This window comes from Cervus canadensis, chromosome 5 (assembly GCF_019320065.1).
Source record: "Cervus canadensis isolate Bull #8, Minnesota chromosome 5, ASM1932006v1, whole genome shotgun sequence".
NCBI classification, from domain to species: domain Eukaryota; kingdom Metazoa; phylum Chordata; class Mammalia; order Artiodactyla; family Cervidae; genus Cervus; species Cervus canadensis.
In genome coordinates this window covers 5,168,126-5,193,671 of record NC_057390.1, presented here as the reverse complement: position 1 = coordinate 5,193,671, position 25,546 = coordinate 5,168,126, and the positions used below count along the sequence as shown (strand labels likewise).

The following is a 25,546-nucleotide window of genomic DNA, read 5'->3' as shown; positions in this document are numbered from 1 at the left end:
TCCTGTGAGGAGAGGGTTCTGCTTAGCTCTGGAATCCCACAACCCTGGGGCAGGGCTTGGCATGTCCAAGGGGCTTGGAAAATGTCCTGTGAAATACGTATTTTATGGCAAGACAAGAAAAATTTAAACATGAAGTATCTTCTCTGCCATCATCTCTCTCCTCCACTGTGCACCGTGTATCTGCGCTGGGCATTGACCACACCTCCCCATTTGCAAAAATACCTGCTCAGCCATGAAGAGCAACTTTCTCCCAGCTTCATCAAGAATGTTATCCTTAAAAAGATAACATTCCTTCTTCATCTTGCCAGGGGTCACGATGATCCAACACTTTGTACCTGAAGATCTGGATTGTGTAAACTGTCAATAATATGTCATTTAACGTGCAGCCTGCTGTCTCAAAAACTTACATAACTGTGCTTTGACTTCTAACATGGGGAACAGCTCTGGGAGTTTTTTGAGGTTGTTCCCAGGTTATGTCTGATTCCCTGGTGGTTCAGTAGTAAAGAATTTGCCCTGGATCGGGACGATCCCGTGGAGAAGGAAATGGCAACCCACTCCAGTATTCTTGCCTGAGAAATCCCATGGACAGAGGAACCCGGCAGGCTGGTACACGGGGTTGCAAAAGAGTCAGACATACCTTAGCAACTAAACAACAATCGTTCTGTGCATCAGGCGTGAGATGATTTCAACAAGACTTTGCTAAAACTTGACAGAAAAATGGTGCAGGTGACAGGCCATCTTGTGGGCTGCCCCTTTGTCAGCGCTGTGGGCGGGCACATGCCCCGCACTGTTGCCAGCCCTCGGGACGCAGTCCACGCGGCACCTCCCTGGGAACCACAGCCCACGTCAGGTTGGCACGTTTTTTATTTCGTGTTACTTTCACATTTACAAACTCAGGAAGTCACACTGAGGAAGGGACGGCAGGGGCTGCCTGGAGGAAGAGCTGGGCTCCTGAGCCCTGTGCAGCCTGGTTGGACACTGGGGACTTTCTGCAGGGAGACTGTCCCAGACCTCGAGGGGCCTCACTGTCGGCTGGCACATGAAGTGGTGAGTGTGGTCCGCTGCTCCTCAGTGCCTGGAAGATGTGTTACGTGGGCTGCTTCAGCCCAAGGTTTTATTGCTGGTGAACCTGATTATCCAACGTGGGTCAGGATGACGGCATCATCAGAAATGGGCCCAGTGGGACACGTCTTGCTGAGATGAAAGGAGACTAAAATGTGTACACCGCACTGATCTGGTGATGCTGGCATGCTGCCTGTGCCTGCCTTCAGCCCCCAGGAGGGACTGGTCCTGGAGGAGACGGGTGAAGACCTCTGTGCCCACCCATGTGAGTCCATCAGAGACAAGAGGCAGAAAGTCACTGGGAAGGACGTGCCCAGGTCCAGGGCAGCCTGGATTCCGGCACCCGGCCAGCCCTGCCCCTTCCCAGGCCATGCTCCCGTTAAGGCCCCCAAAGATGCTCCCTTCCTCAGGTGGGAAGAATGGACACTCCCTCACTTCCCAACACTGGGTCTCGTGGACTGAATGAGATAATCACTTGGCAGGTAAGGTGTGGAAATCCGGCCGAGCAGCAGACAGCATGTATTCTGAAAAGGTGGACGGGGAGGAGCGCCCTCAGGTCATTCCTGAACTTCTCGGGAACTAGACAGCCATGGAGAGAAGGGTCTGCCTCTGCGATGACAGTGGCGGCCAAGATGAGAGCCAGAAGATGACTTTATTACTCAGATCTGATCCCGTCTCGGCCCCCGGGATGTCTGCAGGGTACCGCTGTCTGCCTCTCTTCAAAGTGCTGGGTGCCATGCCTGCTGTCCCCTGGCGACAGATAGCACTGCCCTGCCCTGCAGGTGTCTGATAACTGAGGGAGACGATCAAGGCTGTCTGATTTTCCCCTTGGCTCTGTCTGACTGCAAATGTTTAATGCTATCCCCACCACCTGGGGAGAGCAGAGGCTCAGTGGCATTGGAGGGTGGGGGCCAGGACCCTCCATGCACCTTATGCGCAGACTATGTAGTAACAGTCAGGGTCCAGCTTCACTGGGCAAGGTGCACCCCGGTCCTCAGGGAGTGGCAGTCCTCAAGAGGAGTGAGATGGAAGAAGTGTCATTTCTGTGCCTGAGCTCCACCTGGTTAGCCTCTGGTCTAACAGATATCTGAACTCATGGTCCTACACGTTAGTTTAGCAAAAACTCTGGTTTCTGGTACCCAAAGAGCTTAAAGTCCCCCTCAAACCGCGCATACAGGCGCCGGATGTCTCGTTTGCTGATGCCCAGGAAGTAGCGCTCGACCTTGGTTCTGTTGTACGCAGTGATGCCGAGGGGGATGGTGGGGTAGGACACCAGGTGGTCGATGCCGGCCTCTCTGAGGATGTACGGAGCATCGTCCTCCAGGGTCTCGTGGTGCCCGACAACGCTGTACGTGATCTCGCAGGGTGCGCACAGCTCCACGTACGTCACCCAGTGGATGATGTGGTCCCCAAACTGCAGATCCAGCCACCTGTGGTTGGGGTCACCCAGGTAGCGCACGAAGTCCTCAAACTGGATGCCCCGGGTCTCCGTCCGGTTCCTCCTGTACTTTCTGATGATGCCAGGGGCGATCTCGTGCTTGTACCAAGGCTCAAAGCGGGGGTTGTGGACAAACTTATCCTTAAACGCAGAGATCAGTCTCTCGAAAGGATCTCTTACGATAAAAAACTTGAAGTATGTTTTCAAGCTAAGGAAGAAGATGGAAGACAAAGAAGAGGTTAACCCAACGCTGCTGGTGGTGCTGGCTGCGGGTTGTGAGGCAGGGAAGAGTGAAGCGTGATGGCTGGAGCAACAGCAGCCACCAGGCTGGGCCCTGCGCCAAGGGCATTGCACACAGTTCTTACTTAATTCATGCAGCCACCCTTGGAGGCAGAGCCTCTTGTTAACCCATTACCCCATATTAACTTCAGGAATGTTTTTACAAGTTTTGTTTTGGGGCAGAAAACCAAAAGAGTAGAAACCTGCTTAATCAAGTGAGGAATAGCTGAAGCCAGGGGAAGTGAGTGACTCTAAAGGTGCACCTTTAAAAACTCAATTCAAAATTGCCAGGGGAAGGAAAAATGGGGGGTGGGGGGAGAGAAGAGAAAATGGGAGGTCACCAGGCTCCAGCTGGCAGTAAGAGGGTCTGGGGGAGCTGCCAGAGGGGGCGGTGGTGGCCCGGGGTGCCTGTGTGAAGAGCCTGTGATGATGACACTGCTGTGACCCCAAGCACTCCCCCAGGCCAGGGACCCTCAGTGCTACAGGCCTCAGTTCGGCTGCTCTCACAAAAGCCCCACAAGGTCACTGCTGAGGGGGTGACAGGACCACCTGCCCCCAGGACAGTCTCTGCTTTGGCATTTGAGGCTGTACAAGCTGGAAACGGTGAATAGCCGGAGCCGGAAGCAGTGGAAGTGAAGTAGCTGAACAGCAAGGAGCTCAAAGATCATTCGGTGCCTGACACTGGCCGGCATACTATGCACTTGTTCCTTTTAAACCTTGTCTTACGGGGCCATTTCACAGCTCTCAAGAGAACTGTCCAGTCAGCTAAGGAATCTTCCCCATGCCAGTCTCCATCCTGGCTGTGGTCAGCGAGGCCGGTCTCCCTCTCCCTCTGCTGGGTCTAGCCCACCCGGCCACTCATCAGGGGACTGCTGCCCCGGAGGCCACGCAGCACCTCGGGAGAAAATGGGAAACGACGTGGGGTCTACCTGCAAGCCAAATCCCTTTCTTATGAAACGAAGTTCATGCTCAGAAAGAAACCCATAAAACATAACCAAAGCAAAGCAGAACAAAAACGACCAGTCATTTTTACTAAGACCACCATGTAACTTTCATTTTGATGACCTGTGTGAAGGTTAAGGTGGAGAAATTCGGAAATTCTCATGAAAGATGTGAATTTAAATGCGCCAAACACTGGGTTGTGTGCCTGGGTGCCTCTCACCAACACAAATGAGCAGCTCTTGGAGCTGTTTGGGTAACAACAATGAGTAGAGGAGCGGAAACTGGGGTTTTATCAGCATTCCCCTTTCCCGACCCCTCCCCATCCTCCTCCTCTCTACCCCTCCCCCATCCTCCTCCTCCCCATCCCTCCCCACCCTCCTCCCCACCCCCATCCTCCTCCTCCCCATCCCTCCCCACCCTCCTCCCCACGCCTCCCCCCACCCCCCATCCTCCTCCTCCCCACCCCTCCCCATCCTTCTCCTCTTCCTCCCTGCCCCACTCCTACCGCTTCTGGATTTCGGTGTCACTGAAGGAGGAGAGGCGTGGGAGGCCGTTCTTCTCATGGTCGTGCACCACGTTTTCAGGGATCTCCTCGATGGAAGGGAAGGCTCCTGGGAAGCAAATGGGGGGTGGGGTAGGGGAAGAAGGTGTGTTGGTCTGGTCGCCTCTTAAGTTGGCCACTGCTGCCCTTAAAGAGAGATGCCCATCTCAGAATGCAGGTCCACACTCCCCGCAAACCATCCCCCAGTATCCACGTTTAGGTCTCGACTCCCGAATTTCAACTGTTCCTGTGGCAGCATGAGACTGAAGAGAAGCTTTTGGTGACCCAGGAGCCAATGGGAGGAAACGTAGGAGTCAGAAAGAGGGAGTTAGGCCTACAGGTACGAGCACCTGAGTGAGGCTCAATCTGCCACGTAAGAAAGATCACTGCCCATAAGCAGGACGCCTGAAACCTGGAACACGTCCTCTCCTCTGAAACTGGGGGCAAACATCAGAGAAGCAGGACCATGGAGCACCCAGCTGATCCTCTCCATCGCTCCCAGCACCAGAGCACCAGGGCCTCAGAGGCTTCTAGGTAACCTCACAGCATCCCAGGCTGGCAAGTGCCCGCCACGCTTGGTGACGGATCAGTCAGGCTGACGCGCTGGGGGAAGTGACACAGAAGAAGCAGGGCTCGGAGAACAAGGAGCATCGGAGGCGGCGGGGCAGGACCAAGAGCCACAGCGCCGGGTCCAGGCCGCCGGGTGGAACAGGCGGCCCCTGTGCCACTTGGGGGCTCCTCCTCGGGCTAGGGGTTGGGTGGGTGTTCACTCATTTCTCAGCTCAGGCAAATGGAAATAAAGTGCCAGTGTGCTGGGGTGCTAGTCAAGGCCTCGCCACCCCTCACATCCGCCTGTGTGTTAATCCTTCCCTGTTAGACTCAGGGTCTGGCAGGGAAGGGTCTCTGCTGGGCCTTCAAAGCAGGGGCTGCAGTCTCTGCAGAATACTTAAGCCCTGATCCGGGACCCTGTGCTAAGCACTGAGAATGGACGGTTGTAAACGAGCAAGATGTCCCGTCTACCCTCAAGGGGCTGACTTAAGGGCCGGCTCTGTGGATCTGCACCTGGACCTGCTCTGGTACCTGTCGCCTTGCAGGCGCATCCAGGGACAACAGAAGGCAGCCTCAGGCCTGTCGTCCTCCTACTGTGCCAAGTCGCTTCAGTCCTGTCTGACTCTTTGCGACCCCACAGACTGCAGCCTGCCAGACTCCTCTGTCCCTGGGATTCTCCAGGCCAGAGTACTGCAGTGGGCTGCCATGCCCTCCCCCAGGGGATCTTCCCGACCCAGGGATGGAATCCATCTCTCATGCTCCTGCACTGGCAAACTGCTCCCGTTGGAGTCCTGCTCTCATCAACGGATTCTTCTCCTTCAAAGACAAATGCTTCATGCTGTGGCAACAAATGTGTAAGACTTTCGTACATCTGTTGTTTTAAATTTGATCTGTAACCTCATTCTCCAATGTTAAAAGCCAACATACTGTCAGATTATTCCAGAAGCACATTGATGACCACCAGAAGATAAAGCAAGTGTCTCCTTTCCTTCCCCAATCAACCAGTGAAAAGGTCAAATGACACCAGCTCCAACCACTACCTCTGAAAGCAGCAGGAGGCCCACGGGGCAGGGGGACGCAGACCCCAGGCCCACATCCCATGAGGCTTCCAAGGTCTGATTCTTGATTTGGGAGTCACACTGCTGTCCATTATGATTATTTTTATTTTGAAGCTGAATTTAATAGAGCCCATAATTATCTTGGGTTGGTTCAGAGTAACTAGAGTTTAAACAAATACAGCATCTAAAAACAGTGGTGAGGAATCAAAACAAGCAGAGCATAAGGGCACTTTCCAGTGATCTCATCTGCTCCCAAGTAAACTCTACATTTCCTGAAGCAAGTCAATTAAACCCTCTGAACGTGGCTGCTCGTTAGAAGAGGGGGTTGACTGTGGGTGGGGAGACCCCAGACCCACCGGCAGGGGTCACCCCCACCCCCGGGCCCTGGCCGTGGGTCCTTCTCCGCACGGGAGAGCAGCTGCGAGGGCAGCCGCCAGGTGACTCAGTGAGTGCAGAGCCCTGAGCTCCTCAGACAGAGCAAGAGACCCGTAAGAATCAATGCAGTGACCGTGAGGGAGAAAAGGAATCAACCTGGGAGGCAGGGTGGCAGGCAGAAATGGAGGAGCGGGAAGGCCCTGGTGCTGGGTGCGGGCTGCCTGGGTGAACCCTGCCAATACCTAACGTGAGACAGGCACAGGGTAAACACCAGGGAATTCCCGGGTGGTCCAGTGGTTAAGACGCCTCACTTCCACTGCAGGGGGCACGGGTTCGAGGCCTGGTTAGAGAACTAAGGTCCCACGTGCCGCGCAGCGTGGCCAAAAAAAGGAAAAGCACCAGCGAGCTGTCTGTGAGTTGCCGGCCCTCCCAGGTCTCCCTGGCTGCCATCCCCAGCCCTCCCGACCCCCTCCCCGCAGACCCTGAGGTCCGGGCGGGACGGGCACACACCGTTCAGCACAATGAGCACTTTCTTCCACTGGGTGTTGCCCACTTTGGGGGTCTGGCAGAAGAGAATCTTGTGCTTGTCACAGACGAAAATCCGGTCGAGGACAAACTTGGAGACGGCGGTGTGGGACAGGTTCCTCAGAGCATCCTCTCTGCACACGTTCCTCATGAGCTCCAGGCGCTGCGCGTAGACCAGGGGCTCAACCAGCATCTTCCCCGTGGGCTGCAGGGAACAGAGGCGGAACGGGCACCGGGGCGCCATGAGTGCCTGCAGGAGGAGCCCTGCCCTGACCCCGTGCCGGGCGTTAACTTGCGGAGGCTGAGGCCGCCCAGCAGAAACAGCCGGACAGCAGGTGCGAGTTTCAGGGGCCCGGGGTTCAGGCTGTGGATGGGCCAGACGACCGAGCAGCCAGCGGCCACTGACCGTCTCTCCTCAACCTCAGCCTGGACACCCGAGGGGCCGGGTGGGCTGTCTGTCCGCCTGGCACTGTGCCGACCCACCGCACGCAGGCCCCTGATACCCTGGCAAAGGCAGGGGCCTCGTCACTCAGGAATTTTAGGGAGGCCAGCTCTGCCCCTGCACTCCCCACCTCCACGTAACCGGAGTGTAAGCCTGTGAGCCGCACTAAGGACCCACAGATGGTGGCTGTCTAAGGTAATCCAGTACCCTGCTGTGTCTGCACAGATCGTGGCTGTTTAAGATGATCCAGTACCCTGGTGTGTCTGGTTTATTAATTTAAGAAAATACCTTAGGCCACGCAGTATAGGTTTTTCAAAGGCAGAAGCCATCATTCCACTTACTCAGTGCTGAGCACACAATTTTGCTTCTCTGAAATGCAGCCTGAGACACGTGGAAGGCAGTGCCTGGCAGTCACATCAGGGTACCAGAAATTTAGCCGCCGTGAGCAGGTAATGGAGCTCATCGGCCCTGGTTCTGTTCTGAGTCTGATGATGGGAGACCCGCTTGGGGCTGCAGGGGGAGGGCAGGTGAGAGGGAGACACTCTGGGAAGAATGGGCCAGGGGTGGGGGTGTCAGCGCCCGGGCCTGGCCATGCTCACCTTCAGCTCCTCAGGGAAGTGTGTCTCTCCTGGCGACCTCCCCACATCGGGCACGGCAGTCAGGAACAGAAAGTCCTGCTTGGCGCTGTAGGCTAGGAGACACAGAGGTTCAAACGTCTTCCCGCGGAGGGGCAGAACACAGAGCAGTCAGCCCAGAGACCCCAGAAAGAGACCCAACAAACTCGTCCAAGTGGGAGCTGGCAAGCCGCGCAAGGAGCACCTTCTTAGCAAATGGACCCAAGGGCCTGGACGCCCCGAGCACAAAAGGAGCACTGCCCTGAACCTCAGTTTTTATTCAAGAACAAACTCAATGGATCAGCATTAAAATGTGAAACATAAAACTAGAAAAGTTCTGTAGAAAGCATAAACGTAAATCTTCGGGAAATTGATATGTCTCTCATCAAAACTTAAAACTTTTGCTCTGCAAAACACCCTGTGAAGAGGATGGAAAGACAAGCTACAGACTGAGAGAAAGTATCTGCAAACCACACATCCGACCGAGGACTGGGATCTAGAATACAGAAAGAACTCTCAAATCTCAACAGCAAAATATGCAAACCATCCAATTAGAAAATGGGCAAAACAGGAACAGACATTTCACAGAAGAGGCTCTGCAATGGTAGATGAACACAGGAGAGGATGTTCAATAGGAGAGGATAGCCATCAGGCAAATGCAAAAGCAAACCACAGGGAGATACCGTGACACCTACCAAAATGCCTAAAACAAAAAAGTGAAAACCCCAAATGCTGGTGAGGATGCAGAAAAATGCAAACGGTGCAGCAACTCTTAAAAACTAAGTCTTCAACTACTGTATGACCCACTCCCAGGCGTTTATCCCAGAGAAATAAAAATTTATGTCACAAAAAACCTATACATGGGACTTCCCTGGTGGTGCAGTGGATAAGAACCGCCTGCCAATGCAGGGGACACAGGTTACATCCCTGGTCAGGGAGATCCCACGAGACAGAGCACAGAAGCCCATGCACCATGACGAGTGAGCCTGTGCTCTGGAACCTGAGCCGTAACTACTGAAGCCTGGGTGCCCACAGCCCACGCTCAGCAACAAGAGAAGTCACTGCAATGAGAAGCCCGCTCACTGCGAGAGAGTAGCCCCTGATTGCAGCAACCAGAGAAAACTTACCTGCAGCAACCAAAATCAAGCACAACCAAAACAAAACACTTACATGCACATGTTCACAGCAGTTTTATTTATAACAGTCCCAAACTGAAACAACTCAGTTCTCCTTTATTTTATTTTTTCCATTTATTTTTATTAGTTGGATGCTAATTACAATATTGTAGTGGTTTTTGTCATACATTGGCATGAATTAGCCATGGATTTACATGTATTCCCCATCCCAATCCCCCCTCCCACCTCCCTCTCTACCCGATCCCTCTGGGTCTTCCCAGTGCACCAGGTCCGAGCACTTGTCTCATGCATCCAACCTGGGCTGGTGATCTGTTTCACCTTAGATAATATACACGTTTCGATGCTGTTCTCTCGAAACATCCCACCCTCGCCTTCTCCCACAGAGTCCAAAAGTCTGTTCTGTACATCTGTGTCTCTTTTTCTGTTTTGCATATAGGGTTATCATTACCATCTTTCTAAATTCCATATATATGTGTTAGTATGCTGTAATGTTCTTTATCTTTCTGGCTTACTTCACTCTGTATAATGGGCTCCATCAGTTCTCCTTTAACACGTGAGTGGTTAATCAGAAACTGGTACATCCAAACCATGGAATACTGCTTAGCACTAAAAAGGAATGAACTATTCATACACACGATAAGCTAGATGAATTTCCAGGTAACCATGGTGAAATAATAGCAAAAGGTTGCATATACAACATTCTTGAGAGAACAAAATTATGGAGAGGAGAACAGATTAGTGGTTACCAAAGGCGGGGAGTGGAGGTGGGGAGAGGGGCTGGGAGTTAGGGAGAGGGGAGTGGCTATAAAAGGACAACTCAAAGAATCTGTGGTGATGAAGATGCTCTGCATCCTTGTCAATACCCCACCTGTGACTCTGCACTATGGTTTTGCAACGCGTCACCCCTGGGCAAAAGAAAAAAGGGTACAAAGAACCCTCTGTCTTATGTACTTACAACTGCGAGTGACACTACAGTGATTTCAAAATTAAAGGTTTAATTAGACAAAAGCCAAGTCAGCAGTCAGGTTAGTGCTTACACATTATTTCTGAAACTTATGGGAATTGATGATTTCCCTGGTGGCACAGTGGTAAAAAAACCTGCCTGTCAGTGCAGGAGACATGGGTCCAATCCCTGAATAGGGATTTAACCCTGGGTGGAGAAGATCCCCTGGAGAAGGAAATGGTAACCCACTCTAGTATTCTTGCCTGGAAAATCCAACAGAGAAGCCTGGTGGGCTACAGTCCACAGGTTGCAAAGAGTCGGACATGACTGATCAACTATACAACATGGGAATTGATATTCAACTAAAGGAAATCTTACAAAATGCTAGAGCACCGTAATCATTCACAACAAACTGATTTGGGGGAAATCTGTGGGTAGAATTTGAAGAAAATTTTCAAATCTCTACAATCAAAGAAACATTTGCTTTCAAAATTTTGCAAAGCCTGAATACAGAATTAGAATGAAAAAAGCAGTTATCAAATAAAGGCATAGAAATCAGCCTAATAAAGTATAAGCAAAGGCACATTTCACTTTTGTTATAAACATCAAAACCTACTCCTCTTGGGTCATTACCACCCACACTCTGCAGGCTTCACTGCAGCCCCTACTTCAGTCTGGCTGTTAAACTGTACCCCAACTCTCCGCTTCACCCCCAACTCCCCACCTCCCACTCCCCAGCCAGCACCGCTGAGAACAGGCACCAGCCTGACATCCTCCCTGCCCAGCGGGGAGAAACCCATCCTCCCGGAACCCCACCAGTGATAATAACCCATCTCCCACCCCTCACGCCTCTGAGCTCTCCGGCTCCAGTAGAAATCTCCAGCAGAGATCTTGGCCACACACCTCTGTGAATCCCGAGGAAACTGTGTCTTCCTTTCTCTTGCGTTTGAGCTGAAATGCAGCCCTGACCAGAGCTGTGCGCAGGAGCCACTCTGCACCTGCTCTGAGGCCAGGGACGGTATGAAGACAGAGGCAGTGCCCTGGGCCACCAGGCTCTGAAACGCTCCGTGAGGGCCAGGAGGCCAGCGCCTGCCCTCCCCGTCCTCCACAGCCTCGTCTCCAAGCGCCTGCGTGCTCAGGGGAACGTCCCCTCCCACTCAGGTCCGGTCACCTCACGTGCCCACGTCTGTGAGCCGCACGGCAATGCTCGGCTCTGCCAGGGGCCACGTGGGTTCCTAGAAACCTAAGCTTCCTCAGTGACATTCTAGATGTAAGATGTAGTCTGAATTCTAAACAACTGACTTACTAGTGAATTTCTGAAAAGTGTCTATTTCACACACTCAAGAGCATCGAGAATGACCCTGGTAGCTAAGGGACAGCTCACATGCCAGCCACACACAGCCATCCACCAATTCTTAACAACTTCTTTTACTGTGAACTCCTGGTATTTGCTCCTCAACTCTCCTCAAGCCCAATTCAACTAGATTCTAATAAAACCGACAGCACAACTTAATGTCTGGCTTTGCTTTTCAGTTGCTCTGCCCGCAGCTGTTTATTTTCACTGGATGCCCGCTGTCACACTGTGGCCAAAGATCACACCCCTCCCCAACCCTCAGGGGCAAGGCACCAGCGCCAGGCCCAAGGGTGATCAACAGGTATGACCAGGCGTCAGAACATAGGAGCTCACTTTCCTTAGAGGCATCATCATATTTGCTTTACAAAATGTCCTGACATTTGCCAGGTACAGTACTGCCTTGTTTTTCTAGATGTGACCACATCCCCTCATCCCGACCTCTGTGTGTGTCCAGCTGCCCAGGATACCCACTGCATCACACGCCGGATAGAGGGCATGCAGGTGTCGCATCATGGGTTCTGCCCTTAAGCGGCTGGCAGCTGAGCTGAGGCAGAAGATTGGAAGAAGCGGTCAAACAGAAGCAAGAAAATCAGCACCTACACCTACCCACCAGATTCACAAGGATGTCGCTGCTGAGATCAAGTGTCCACATACCATGCCGTCAATTTTCTACCACCGAGTGGGATTTATTTTCCTAGGACAAAGGCTAGTTCAAAACAGCACTGAAGTCTGTTAACCACACTGAGTCACTGCCACAAACATCACTGTGGCTTCACTGCTGAGCCAAAGAGAGATGCATGCACGCGCACACACACACACACACCCCCCCCCACCGGCTTTAAACCACAACTGAAGACAAACGTGCTCTTCCTATCCACTGCGTGGCTGGGAAGTCATTAAGAACAGGGAGGAAAAAAAAAAAAAAAAAGAACAGGGAGGTACAGGACTTCCCTGGGGGCGCAGCAGATAAAAATCTGCCTGCCAGTGTAGGAGACACAGGTTTGACCCCCCCGTCCAGGAAGATCCCACGTGCCATGGAGCAACGAAGCCCTGGTGTGACAACGTGTGAAGCCCGCATGCCTCAGAGCGACAAGGAAAACCACCCCAGTGAACAGCAGCCCCTGCTGGCAATGAGAGAGAAACCTGCAACGCAAGGAAGACCCAGACAAAACACACAATTAAAAACAGAACAGGGAAGCCAGAAGCAAGCCCCTCACCCGCTGACCAGGAAGCTGGGACAAAGCTCACCTCCCCGGGGACAGAGCTGGAAGGAGCCGCCCGTGGACACGGAGCACCCCGGCTCCCTGAACGCCAGCGCCAGGGATCGGGACACCCCTGCACCTCGGTGACGCCCTGATGCCAGCTCACAGTGCGCTCCTGGGTCAAGAGCAAAAACACTGAACGCGGGTGAAATAAACGCCAACCCAGGATAGAAACAGCCAGGCTGGGAACCACACTGGGGCTAATTTCAGCGCCTCCTTCTCTTGCCGGCCTTCCCACCTTCCGCCTCTACAGGGAGGATGGAGGCAGGGTGGGGCGTCGGCAGCCTCTGCGCAGTCAGGGACAGCCTGGGGTCTCTCCAGGGTGGGCAGGGCCCGGAGCCCGCTGGTGGGAATCAGGAAAACCACCCCTGGGATCCTTTTCTACTCCCCTTCCCTAAGGGCCATACTTGCAGGTGGCCACGTCAGACCCTGCGTGGAATGAACACAGCCTGCAATTCCTCCCTGCCAGGCTGCTGTCCCCAGGCCAGTCCACGGCTGCTCAGGAGCCCTTCCCAGGCACCTGGCCTCCCACCACCCCTGCGGGAGTCGTTGCCTTGGGGTTCAAATGACCATCCCTGCAGCTCCTCAGTCATGCCCAGCACCTCCTCACAGGTCACTCGCAGGGCCTCACTGTGCTGGGGTCAGGCTTGGAGCTGTCAGACAGGGAGGACGCTCACTTCACAGAAAAAAACAGTAAGGCCCAAGCAATGGGCAAGGGCGTGAACCAGACACAGATCTTCAAAGACCGGGTTGGGTGCTCTTAACATGTCCTCATCTGACATCGAGTCAACAGGAGTTAAAAATCCCAGCACACATCTATTTACACCAACTTCCTTCCGGAGCCCTGAAGGTGACCTTCAAACATGCTGCCCCCAGCAGGCAGCATCTCACCAGGACACTGAGCAGGCCCCCAAACCCGGAGCCTGAGAGCAGGACACGGAAGAAGCCCCTAAGGAAAGTGTGTTCCCCCGCCCCTAGGGGAGGCATAGGCGAGGACCCCTTCACCCCTGTCCACCTCCCCTCTCGAGCCTCGGCACATCACTTGGACACAACAACCTCCTTCTGGCGTGAGAGTCCTTTGATTCTGTGTCACTACTCATCCGGGCAGATACCCCGAAGCAGTATCACTGCAAGGTCTGAATTCGCCAAATCCATTCCACGAGGCAGCATACCTACCGTCCGGGTCTTTGAAGGTTAGTGTGATGAACTTGCTGGCCACCATGAACATGAAAAGCACCCAAAAGCACGCGGCCAACAGAAGCCACTGGTGGTGCATGTTGTCAAACGTCAGCCATTCAGCGATTCTTCCTGGAAAACACAAGCCAAATGATCCTGCTGCTTATACACAAATCAATTACGCCAAAGATAATAAAAAGAACGGGCTATTTCAGTTAATAGCCTCGATACAAATGTTTTAAAATTTTTTTCTATTGATACCATGGGTATTTGAACTTGGTAACATTATATTTTTAATTAATAACAATTTATAAAGTTGATGGGCTTCCCAGGTGGTGCTAGCAGTAAAAGATCTGCCTGCCAATGCAGCAGACGCGAGAGATGCAGGTTTGATCCCTGGGTCAGGAAGATCCCCTGGAGAAGGACACGGCAACCCACTCCAGTACTCCTGCCTGGGCAATCCCATGAACAGAGGAGCCTGGCGGGCTATAGTCCATGGCGTTGTAGAGTCAGATATGATTGTGCATGCGTGCAATATAAATTCATAATAAATCAAACTTTAATGGAAAGGAACCATTTCTATTTGGTTTTAGAACACATGGTAAGACTTTACTGCTGCAGTTGAGCCTGCTGACTCTTTGTGGCCCAGGCACCTGCCAATGCCTGGAAGCCAGGGCATGAGGGGCTCACTTTGGCCTGGATTTTTGTTGTGGCTAATTCTCAGAGGGCAGACACCATCCTGAGGAAATTCCAGCAGGCTCTGTTTACAATCCCCTGTTGACAAGCTTCAGCCACACCTACGGAAATGAAGTGTGGTACATGCATGCTCGGTCACGTGGGACTCTTCTGCGACCCCATGGACTGTACACCGCCGGGCTCCTCTGTCCATGGGATTTCCCAGGCAAGAAAACTGGAGTGGGTTGCCAACCCCTTCTCCAGGGGATCTTCTCCACCCAGGGTTAAACTTGCACCTCCTGCATTGGCAGGTGGAGTCTTTATCACTAGTGCCACCTGGGGAGACCTACAGAGATGTGGAGAACCTCTGGAACCCTAGAAATGAACTCTGGAGCGTCCAGCTCCATGCACTTGCCTGCCAGGGCCTGGGAGGAGCCTTGTGGGTGGGCATTTCTCATGTTATCGCCACCTGGGAGCGATGTGGGGCACTTGGGTCCTCAGTGGGTCACATGAGCCACATGCTGCTGTAGGGGACACAGAACTGGAAGTTGCACTCAATTCTTGGCAAGAGAGACAAAAAAGTCTCTTTATTCACATGTCACCTTTAACACAGGACTTCTTGAAGCCAGACCCAGCCACATAGAAAGACCACACTAGGCTGGGTTAGTTTCCATCAGCTGACAGGCCCGTTCATCACTCCCGGGCAGCAGGGAGGTGGTCTATTCCACACAGACCATCTGCTGATGGCAGACGACTTCGGAAAGCCTGTGTGCGCGGGTGGACCGTGCTCACCATGGCCCGGGTGTCAGCTCTCCGCCTGTCTCCATGACAGATCCCTGCCGCCTAGACCTCATTGCGACTCTGAATACCCACCCCCAAGGGGCTCTCCAGCTTATGAGGGGGGGTTCCCCCTGCCACCCGGCCTGCATCTATACTTTCACCCTCAAGTTCCCACAAAGCAGGTGCATTGTTTTCCTGGAGTCCCCTGGTAGAAACAGATGGGGAAAAAATGGAAACAGTGACAAACTTTATTTTCTTAGGCTCCAAAACCACCGTGGATGGTGACTGCAGCCATGAAATTAAAAAACGCTTGCTCCTTGGGGAAAAAACTTATGACAAACCTAGACAGCATATAAAAAGCAGAAATGTCACTTTGCCTACAGAGGTCCGAATAGTCAAAGGTATGGTTTTTCCAGTAGTCATGTATGGATGTGACAGTTGGACCATAAAGAAGGCTGAGTGCCAACGAATTGATGCTTTCAAACTGTGGTGCTGGAGAAGACTCTTGAGAGTCCCTTGGACAGCAAGTAGATCAAACTAGTCAGTCCTAAAGGAAATCAACCCTGAATATTCATTGGAAGGGCTGATGCTAAAGCTGAAGCTCCAAAACTTTGGCCACCTGATGTGAAGAGCTGACTCATTAGAAAAGATCCTGACGCTAGGAAAGATTGAGGGCAGGAGGATAAGGGGACAAAAGAGAATGAGATGGTTGGAAGGTATCATCAAATCAATGGACATGAGTTTGAGCAAATTCCCAGAGAGAGTGAAGGACAGGGAAGCCTGGCTGCTGCAGTCCATGGGGTCACAAAGAGTCAGACACAACTGAACAACAACCTAGCAGAGCTGCCAGATTAAATAGATGAACACACAGGATGCTCCATGAAGTTTCAATTTCAGATTAAATACTGATTTTTCAGTTAAATTAAACCCTCTGTTCATGGGATTCTCCAGGCAAGAATAGTGGAGTGGTTAGCCCTTCCCTTTTCCAGGGGATCTTCCCAACCCAGGAATCGAACCCAGGTCTCCTGCATTGCAGGCAGATTCTTCACTGTCTGAGCCACCAGGGAAGCCCCAATTTTTCAGTGAAAGTGAAGTCGCTCAGTCGTGTCCGACTCTCTGCGACCCCACAGACTATAGCCTACCAGCCTCCTCAGTCCATGGGATTTTCCAGACAAGAATACTGGAGTGGGTTGCCATTTCCTCCTCCAGTACTTTGGTATAAATATGCCCCTGATATTGCATGGGACACACTTAATACTTCAAAAAGTTACTTGCTGTTTCTCCGAATTTCCAGTTTACCCGGGTGTCCTGCGCTTTCTCTGGCACCACCCAACAAGAGGAACGCGCTCCCTCTCTGACCTCCTCAAACAGCTGGTCTATCTCCACAGGGTCTTCCCGTCCCCTCCTGCCACTCCTCCTCTAGGACCTCCCAGTACAGAGCCCTGCAAGGTCCCACCACTCGCCAGCTCTGGGACTTGCAAGGTCACTCACCCTCCCTAAGCTGTGGCTTCCCGTCTCTGAGACAAGGCCCTCCTCCTTCCAGGATGGTCACAAGGATTAGATAAGAAACTGCACCAAAAGGACCAGCTGCCCAGGAGCAGACCCTCTAAGAACAGAAACTGGCCAGTCCCTCGGCATCCCTTGTGACCTTCCTATTTAATCTCCACATATCCAGAAAGGTGGCTCAGTGGGAGAGAACTGCCTGCCAATGCAGGAGACTCGGGTTCAATCCCTGGGTCGGGAAGATGCCTGGAGGAAGAAATGGCAACCCACACCAGTATTCTTGCCTGGAGAATCCCAGGGGCGGAGGAGCCGGGCGGGCTGCAGTCCACGGGGTCACAAAGGGTCGGACACGATGAGGGACTGAACAACAAAAGGAGAAGCAGACTCGGAGAACAGATGATTGGACAGGGGCAGGGGAAGCAGAGGGTGGGGTGAATGGACGGAGTAGCATGGAAACATACACGCTCCCATGTGTAAAATAGACAGCCAGTGGGATCTGCCGTGAGACTCAGGGAGCTCAAACTGGGGCTCCGTCACAGCCTAGAGGGGTGGGCAGCGGTGGGAGATGGGAGGGGACACGTGCATACCTATGGCTAATTCACGTTCATGTATGGCAGAAACTAACAGACTGTTGTAAACCAGTTATCCTTCAATTAAAAATAAGTAAGTAAAAAAAAAGCTACAGCAATGTCCTGGGCCCCAAGAACACCTGAGCCAAGACAGTGCAGACCTGTGGCAAACGATGCAAGCAAACCGGCGATGATGAACCTGGGCGAACCATTATGTGGGATTTGCAAGCATCTGATAAAGCTCGACGTAGGATTAAAGAGGTTTGCTGTTGTTCAGTTGCTAAGTCGTGTCCAACTCTCTGTGACCACATGGACTGCAGCACTCCAGGCTTCCTTGACCTTCACTGTCTCCCAGAGTTTGCCAAACTCATGTCCATTGAGTCGGTGATGCCATCCAACCATCTCATCCTCTGTCACCCCCTTCTCCTCTTTCCCTCCATCTTTCCCAGCATCACGGTCTTTTCCAATGAGTCGGCTCTTGACATCAGGTGCCCAATCAGTATTAGTCCTTCTAATGAATAGTCCAGGGTTGATTTCCTTTAGGACTGACTGGTTTAGTGAAAACAAAGACCTCCCTGACATACATACACTACCATGCATAAACCAGACAGCAGCTGTAGGTCACAGGGGGCTCAGCTCAGTGCTCTGAGGCGATCTAGGAGGGAGGGAGGTCCGAGAGGAAGGGGATATATGTACACGTACGGCTAGTTCATGTTGTTCTGCAGCAGAAACCAACACAACATTGTAACACAATTATCCTCCAATTAAAAATAAATAAAAGTGGTAAATACAAAAAAGGACCTCCATCACTGTTCCCATTTACTTCTGTTTTAGCCTTCCCAGCTATAGGTAACTAGCCCCTATAGTTGGGCTGACCTTGGAAAAATGAGCATAATTTGCCCCATTTTTTTAACCAAAAAGAAAGTCATTCCAAATTCCCATAGTCCCAGCTCCTCTCGGCGTGCCCACCACCTGCAGTGTTTCCATGAACGCACAAACTCCCCACGGGTCTGCTTCCTGTCCGAGGGCGATGGGCTCAAGGCTCACCATTTCTGTCTGCAGAGAGGCTGGGGCCTGACCCCACAGACAGTCCTCTCCTCGCCCCTGAAGTCAGGGGACAAATGGCCTTTCAAAAGCCGGACACTTTCTGTATTTAACTCTCCTTTGTTCAAGGAGCCAAGACAGCTCCCAAGGTACCTCTTGCAGATAACAGAGGTGAGTTTGAGTGTGCACCTCAGTGCAGGAAGGGGCAGCCCGGCTGTCTGTAGAACCTCCTTACTTCAGACCATTATGTGGGATTTGCAAGCATCAAGGTGTCAGGCCAGGAGGCCAGCTCTTTGAAAACCCATAGGGCAGAAGTGGAGGATAAAGAATGATGGCCACCTTGCTTATAGTTTCCTTTGTTGTGCAAAAGTTTTTAAGTTTCATTAGGTCCCATTTGCTTATTTTTGCTTTTATTTCCAATATTCTGGGAGGTGGGTCATAGATGATCTTGCTATGATTTATGTCGGAGACTGTTTGCCTATGTTCTCCTCTAGGAGTTTTATAGTTTCTGGTCTTACATTTAGATCTTTAATCCATTTTGAGTTTATTTTTGTGTATGGTGTTAAAAAGTGTTCTAGTTTCATTCTTTTACAAGTGGTTGACCAGTTTTCCCAGCACCACTTGTTAAAGAGATTGTCTTTTTTCCATTGTATATTCTTGCCTCCTTTGTCGAAGATAAGGTGTAAAAGCTTTTGCACAACAAAGGAAACTGTAAGCAAGGTGAAAAGACAGCCTTCAGAATGGGAGAAAATAATAGCAAATGAAGAAACAGACAAAGGATTAATCTCAAAAATATACAAGCAACTCCTCCAGCTCAATTCCAGAAAAATAAATGACCCAATCAAAACATGGGCCAAAGAACTAAACACATTTCTCCAAAGAAGACATACAGATGGTTAACAATCACATGAAAAGATGCTCAACATCACTCATTATCAGAGAGATGCAAATCAAAACCTCAATGAGGTACCATTACACGCCAGTCAGAATGGCTGCTATCCAAAAGTCTACAAGCAATAAATGCTGGAGAGGGTGTGGAGAAAAGGGAACCCTCTTACACTGTTGGTGGGAATGCAAACTAGTACAGCCACTATAGAGAACAGTGTGGCGACTCCTTAAAAAACTGGAAATAGAACTGCCATATGACCCAGCAATCCCACTTCTGGGTATACACACCGAGGAAACCAGATCTGAAAGAGACACATGCACCCCAATGTTCATCGAAGCACTGTTTATAATTGCCAGGACAAGGAAGCAACCTAGATGCCCATCAGCAGACGAATGGATGAGAAAGCTGTGGTACATAAACACAATGGAATATTACTCAGCCATTAAAAAGAATTAATTTGAATCAGTGCTAATGAGGTGGATAAAACTGGAGCCCATTACACAGAGTGAAGTAAGCCAGAAAGAAAAACACCAATACAGTATACTAACACATATATATGGAATTTAGAAAGATGGTAATAATAACCCTATATGCAAGGCAGAAAAAGAGACACAGATGTATAGAACAGACTTTTGGACTCTGGGAGAAGGCGAGGGTGGGATGTTCAGAGAGAACAGCATCGAAACATGTATATTATGAAGTGTGAAACAGATCTCCAGCCCAGGTTGGATGCATGAGACAAGTGCTCAGGGCTGGTGCACTGGGAAGACCCAGAGGGATGGGATGGGGAGGGAGGCGGGAGGGGGGATCGGGATGGGGAACACATGTAAATCCATGGTTGATTCATGTCAACGTATGGCAAAAACCACTACAATATTGTAAAGCAATTAGCCTCCAACTAATAAAAATAATTGGGGGGGGGATAAAAAAAAAGAAGAATGATGGACAGATGGGGAAAGCAGGACCAAGGATGCAGGAAGATCACTAAACATGCAAGAAATACTAACCTGTTTCTCTCTCTCTCAATGAAGAGGAAGACAGCATGCATATGACACATCTGTAGTAACTAACAATGACTCTGGTGCAAATTCTCCCTCCCCTGCACTTTCAAAAAGATGCTGTCTAAAAGCATCCATTTTTTCAGCTGCCAGTGGCTCCCCCCACACCCTGTCTGAGCTGTCATCCAAAAGCAGTCTTTCTGAATTTGTGCTGAAGAGTCGGACTCCCCCTTCCCCCTACCATCTAATTCTATCTGTTTTTTTTTTCCTAGTTCTACTTTTGCTACACACAATCACTCATCCTGTGGTAAATAAGCCCATTTAACTTTCTAAAACAGTTAAAAATTTTTCAAAAGCTATTGCTCCAGACAGGGCCGAGTGTGCACACAGTAACAGATAAACCTCAAAACCGCGGTGCAAAGGGAATACAGTAAGAATAGAATGAGCTATATGACACAGTGCCATTTACAGGCGCTGAAACCAAAAATAACATGTTCTACGAAAACACAGAGAAAGAAAGAAAAGGATGACCTTTCCAGTGATTTCTTATGTGGGTGGGGGAGGGTAAATGAGCTTGAGGAAAGGGAATGAGAAAGGAATCTCCAAGTAAGCAAAATGAGAGAGGGGCCCTGGGGACATCAGAGACAGTAACCCAGGAGTTAGCACCCTTTCAACTCCTTGAATGGGAAGGGGACAGAGGGATGGACAACTAGACAGAGGAAGGAGATGAGGTTTAAAGAGACCACAAAACAGCTTTTCCCCAAATGTCATTCATTCAGTTACATTTACCAAGGGCTTTCTCTGAGCCAAGAGCCATTCCAGGCTCTGGAAATCCAGCAACCAACCTACCCTGCTCACCTGGTGCTTTGTTCTAATAGAGGCAGACGGGACATAAACAAACAGAGCCATTAACATCCACGATCACACAGGCGCTAAGTGACATGGTTAATAACACATAAGGGTGAGGGATGAAGGGGGACCTGGGAGGAGATGATGTTGAGAAGATGCTCAACAAAGGGAGGGGACCCATCACGGAGCACCTGGGAAGCTCAGTCTGGGTCCAGAATCACCAGAGCGGCAAGGAGTGAGCAAGAGGGCAGGGGAGTGGCCCAGATGAAGAGTCCTGTCCAAGGCCCTTTACTGAGATGGAAACTGACTCCTGGACCCCCACTCCCATCACACGTGTACCCTGAGGAAAGGATTCCCTGTCCGGGGCTCAGTTTGTAGAACACTCATTCAAAACCTATCCACACACTAAAGGAAATGTCACAAAAAGAATTTGGCCATGCACAATTTCCTGTCTCAGAACGACTGCTCATCCTTAGTGACCCGGAGGGAAACACACTCTTCTCTCTGGCAGATGGAGAATCAACAAGAGGTGAAGACAAGAGTCTCAATGATGATGACGAACAGCAAACACGTCTGCAGAGGGCGCCGCAGGCCATGCACTGCTTTCTACAGATACTAAACTCATCTAATGCCCTGCCTAAGTCATGTATGTGCATGCGTGCATGCTCAGTTGCTAAGCTGTGTCCGACTCTTTGCAAACCCATGGACTGTAGCCCACCAACCTCCTCTGTCCTTGGAATTTTCCAGGCAAAAATACTGGAGTGGGTTGCCTTTTCCTCCTCCAGAGGATCTTCCCAACACAGGGATTCAACCAGCGTGTCTTGCATTGGCAGGCAGATTACTCACTACCACACAACCTGGGAAGCCCCTGCCTAAGAGGGCACTCCTATTATTATTATGGTTAAGAATACATTTCTAAGAATACATGCACAAACTCCTGTTTATGAGTTTAAGCTTCTGAAAATCTCCATATGAGCAAGAATGGAAAATGCTATTACATGACATGGATTTCAGATAACTGGTGAGGTGTCCATACCTTCTGAGCTTGATCCACATTTCCTTGCAGTATCTGCTTTGCCTGAGGTTCTTGGCTCCTCCTGTAACTGTATGGGACAATTAAAAAAAAAAAACAAACAAACAAGCACCATTAAAAGTTACAAGATCAACTTACTGAACACAACTTGCTTTATACTTGGGAAACAGTTAACCAGTATTAACAGCTAACCACTTAGATTATTTGAGTATATTTCGCATACCAGGTCTCTTACAGAGAGGGGTTATCTTTGGGGATGGCTTGGTAAATGAATAAATTATTCCAAATGTACCAAAAGAGCTAGCTGTTTAAAAGATTCTTCCCTGTAATTTAGTATGAAAATGAAACCATTTTTGGAGCAAAAATAATAAAATCCTATTATGCCACTTTTATGTTTGATATTGGGTAAAGGATTTCTGTATAAAATGATCAAATCTTTCAATGCAAGATTTTCACTGGGTTTTGTATTTCTTCAAGCTTTAACGACCTGGCAAACGCTACGCAAATGTCATATCATGAATGAGTAACTGGGAACAAGCCAAACTCATGGAGTTAGAGAGATTACAGATTTAATAGAGCTGGCAAAATAAACATCCAACTCATGGAAAACACAGTGCAGCCCAAGCAGTCTGGGATGCTCAGAGAAGTCTAGCTATGCTTTCTTTTATGCTTATGAACTCAATATTAAAATGAAAAGCAATTTCATATTACAAAGATGGAAAGATTTATGTACTCACATGCAGATTCTTCTAAACCTGTATCAAGACAAACTGCTCTCTTGGCTTCTGTAATCCTTTAGGCCCTTTTCTCTCATCCACCTTTCTCCCTTGTTTCTATTCTATCATATAACCTCAAACATTTGAAAAATGATCTAAATATAACTGAGAATTGTCCAGGATAGTAACTAATTTCTCCCTTTCTTTGTTGAGTTCTGCAAGAAGTCCAGTTTCCATTCCAGGGAAGAAGAGAATTTCTCTCTCAGGTATTTCTTGGAGATTTTTATTCTTGAGGGTCAAAAGCAAAGATGGAAAGATTTTTTTTTTCCATGCTGAAATTCCTATTTTGACCAACATGAAATATGCCCTAATTATAATGGGGGAAAAAAAGAGAGAAGACCGTTTCAGTCTTCATGTCTCTTCTTAACCCAGCCAATGAAAAGGGTGAATAAGCCTGGAGCAGAGCTGCCTGGTTTTAAGAATATCTGAGACATTATTCACTCTGACCCTGAAAACTGACCAACGACCAACTCCTCAGGGCCCAAAATCAGTGACTTCGGGTTTTTCAGACAAAAAACCCCTTTGTGACGATGCTCGGGCTCAGCTAACCAGAACCTGGCTGTACCATTTTCCACTCAGTGGCTGGCCCTTTCTCCTGCCTTTCGCAGACTTGGAAAATAACAAGGCAGCTTTTGGAAGATCTGGTTCATCTTCCGGGCCAGACGTGCAGAAATCTATGCCTCCACCTCCAACTTCTGACAGGCCCCTCTTATGTCCAAATTTGAGCTGAGGGCATCCTGGAGCCTAGCTGGCAGGACACACGTATTTCCAACCATCCTTTCCCCTCCTACCCACCAGTGCGAGCGTGCTCAGTCGCATCCGACTCTTCGCGACCCCAAGGACTGAAGCCTGCCAGGCGCCTCTGGCCATGGGATTCTCCAAGCAAGAATTCCCTCCTCCCGTCCACCCACCGGAGACGTGCTTAACTGTGCACTTAGAAAGCTGCACATGCTCCTTCTTTCCTGGCCTCTCCTCTCATCTCTGCATGCCCCCTGTGCCCAAGCGGTACATTTTCTTCCTCTTTCCGCTCCCAATGACAAATGCAAATTCTCAGGCAAGGATGAAAGAAGTAAACTATGGATCACCGAGCACCGGTGATGCTGCGACTACAGCATCCCCAGCAAAGACGCTGCCTTACTGCATAATTAACGTGGTGAAGGCTCTCCCCTTTCATTCCAAGAACGAGGGAGGCCTAAGTCCCCGAAACACACTGGGATGTCGCTGGCAAGGAGAAGCCGGTTCTCTCCGTTTTCCCGTCCACCAGGGGTGGGGCAGGGGTAGAGCAATGTGACGCCCACCCCCCGCTCTCGCGCGTCCCCGAGCTCACCCTCAGTGGAGCCGGGGCTGTCGGGGTCCTCGGGCCCTTCCGCGGTCTCGGGGGCTTAGTTCGGCTTGGGCCTCGCGGGCCTGGGGGCGAGACGCCAGGGGCCCAGGCGTCCCGGGAGCGCGGGAAGCCGGCCTGGAGGCCAGGGCGCCGCCGCCGGCCCTCCCGGCCGGGAATGTGGCGGCGGCGGCGCCGGCGGCGCCGGAAGGAGGAAGGCTTACTCGCGAGGCTCTCTCTGGGGGCGAGGCCGCCGCCGCCCCCGCGCCGGTCAGCGCCGTGCGCGCTCCTGCTCGGCTCTGCGCGCCCCCGCCCCGCCGTGCGCGGCGCCGCGTCGACCAAGGGGAGGCGCAGGGAGGCGGGACCAGAGACCCCAGGACCCGGCTCCACGCCTGGCCTTTGCGGCCGAGTTCCAGTCCCACACCAACCCAGTCCCCAAAACTCCACGAGAGTGTATCCCAGGAAATGACAGAGAGACGTGTGGCCAAACCTTATCCCACCAGGTTACCATCCATAAAACAGGCTGGGTGTTTGAGAACGAAAAAAAAAAAACCCCAAACTTGGAAAAATGAAAGAAAAAAATCCCAAAGTGGAAAAAGCAAAAGTGCTTGAGCTTGGGGTGCCTCCCAGCATTCCTAATCAGCCTACCTGGTTAAAAAAGAGAGAGAAAAAACAGAGCCATCAACAGCGCCCCCCCCCCCCACCTTGACTGACAGTCTGGAGGATGTCACCTCCTTGTCAAGGTATGCAAAAAAAAGTGAAAGTGTTACTTGCTCAGTCTTGTCCCGCTATTTGCTACCCCGTGGACTGTGGCCCAGCAGGCTCCTCTGTCCATGGGGTTCTCCAGGCAAGAATACTGGAGTGGGTAGCCATACCCTCCTCCAGGGGATCTTCCCGACCCAGTATAGGGGTTCATAAACAAGACATAAAGACCAGGTCAGATTACAGTCCAGTAGAGCTGTAACTTCTTAACCTGAGCAATGTGGTAAGGCTTGGAGTTTTAGGGAAATCCTTTTTAAGATTTTTGGTGACGTAAGCCCCAAAGGTGATGAGAGTTTTATTGCACTAGAAAACATAAACCAGTTTTGTTATGCTAAAACCTACATGTTTGTTAACTACCTAAATATATATCTATTTAGCAAACAGGGTAATATAGATATGTGTGTACACATATGCATGCACATGGACACATAAAATTTTGTCAGGCTTTTCAGGAACCAGGTTTTTTTGTTGTTGTTAGTTTTTTATTTACCCTGTTGATTTCTTCCTTAATGACTTAAATACAATATTGATGGGGTTCAGTATTATAGAATTTCACTTTTAACGTGATTACTAACCACCCATGACTTAAAGATGGCAAAGCGGTTTAAGGGCGATTTGCTAGGTTTTTTGACCACTTGTTCAGATATTTAT

At 50.6% G+C, this 25,546-nt stretch overlaps 1 protein-coding gene across 12 annotated transcripts; it reads right to left on the bottom strand.

Moving 5' to 3' along the window:
* Nucleotides 1-846: 846 nt before the first annotated feature.
* Nucleotides 847-24,412, bottom strand: CHST10 (carbohydrate sulfotransferase 10). Of its 12 annotated transcripts, none has more exons than XM_043467939.1 (9): nt 24,140-24,412; nt 22,040-22,106; nt 14,787-14,931; nt 13,697-13,828; nt 12,507-12,635; nt 7,811-7,902; nt 6,755-6,974; nt 4,227-4,404; nt 847-2,708 (listed from the first exon to the last, which is right to left on the bottom strand). In XM_043467939.1, exons 3-9 carry the CDS (start codon nt 14,827-14,829, stop codon nt 2,171-2,173), a joined length of 1,332 nt encoding a protein of 443 aa, XP_043323874.1. In that variant the 5' UTR covers nt 14,830-14,931; nt 22,040-22,106; nt 24,140-24,412; the 3' UTR covers nt 847-2,170. The 12 variants fall into 12 exon arrangements, with proteins under 12 accessions (XP_043323874.1, XP_043323873.1, XP_043323877.1 ...); XM_043467938.1 differs by having other exon boundaries at nt 14,787-14,895; XM_043467942.1 differs by having other exon boundaries at nt 4,227-4,332; nt 14,787-14,895; nt 24,140-24,408.
* Nucleotides 24,413-25,546: the final 1,134 nt, after the last annotated feature.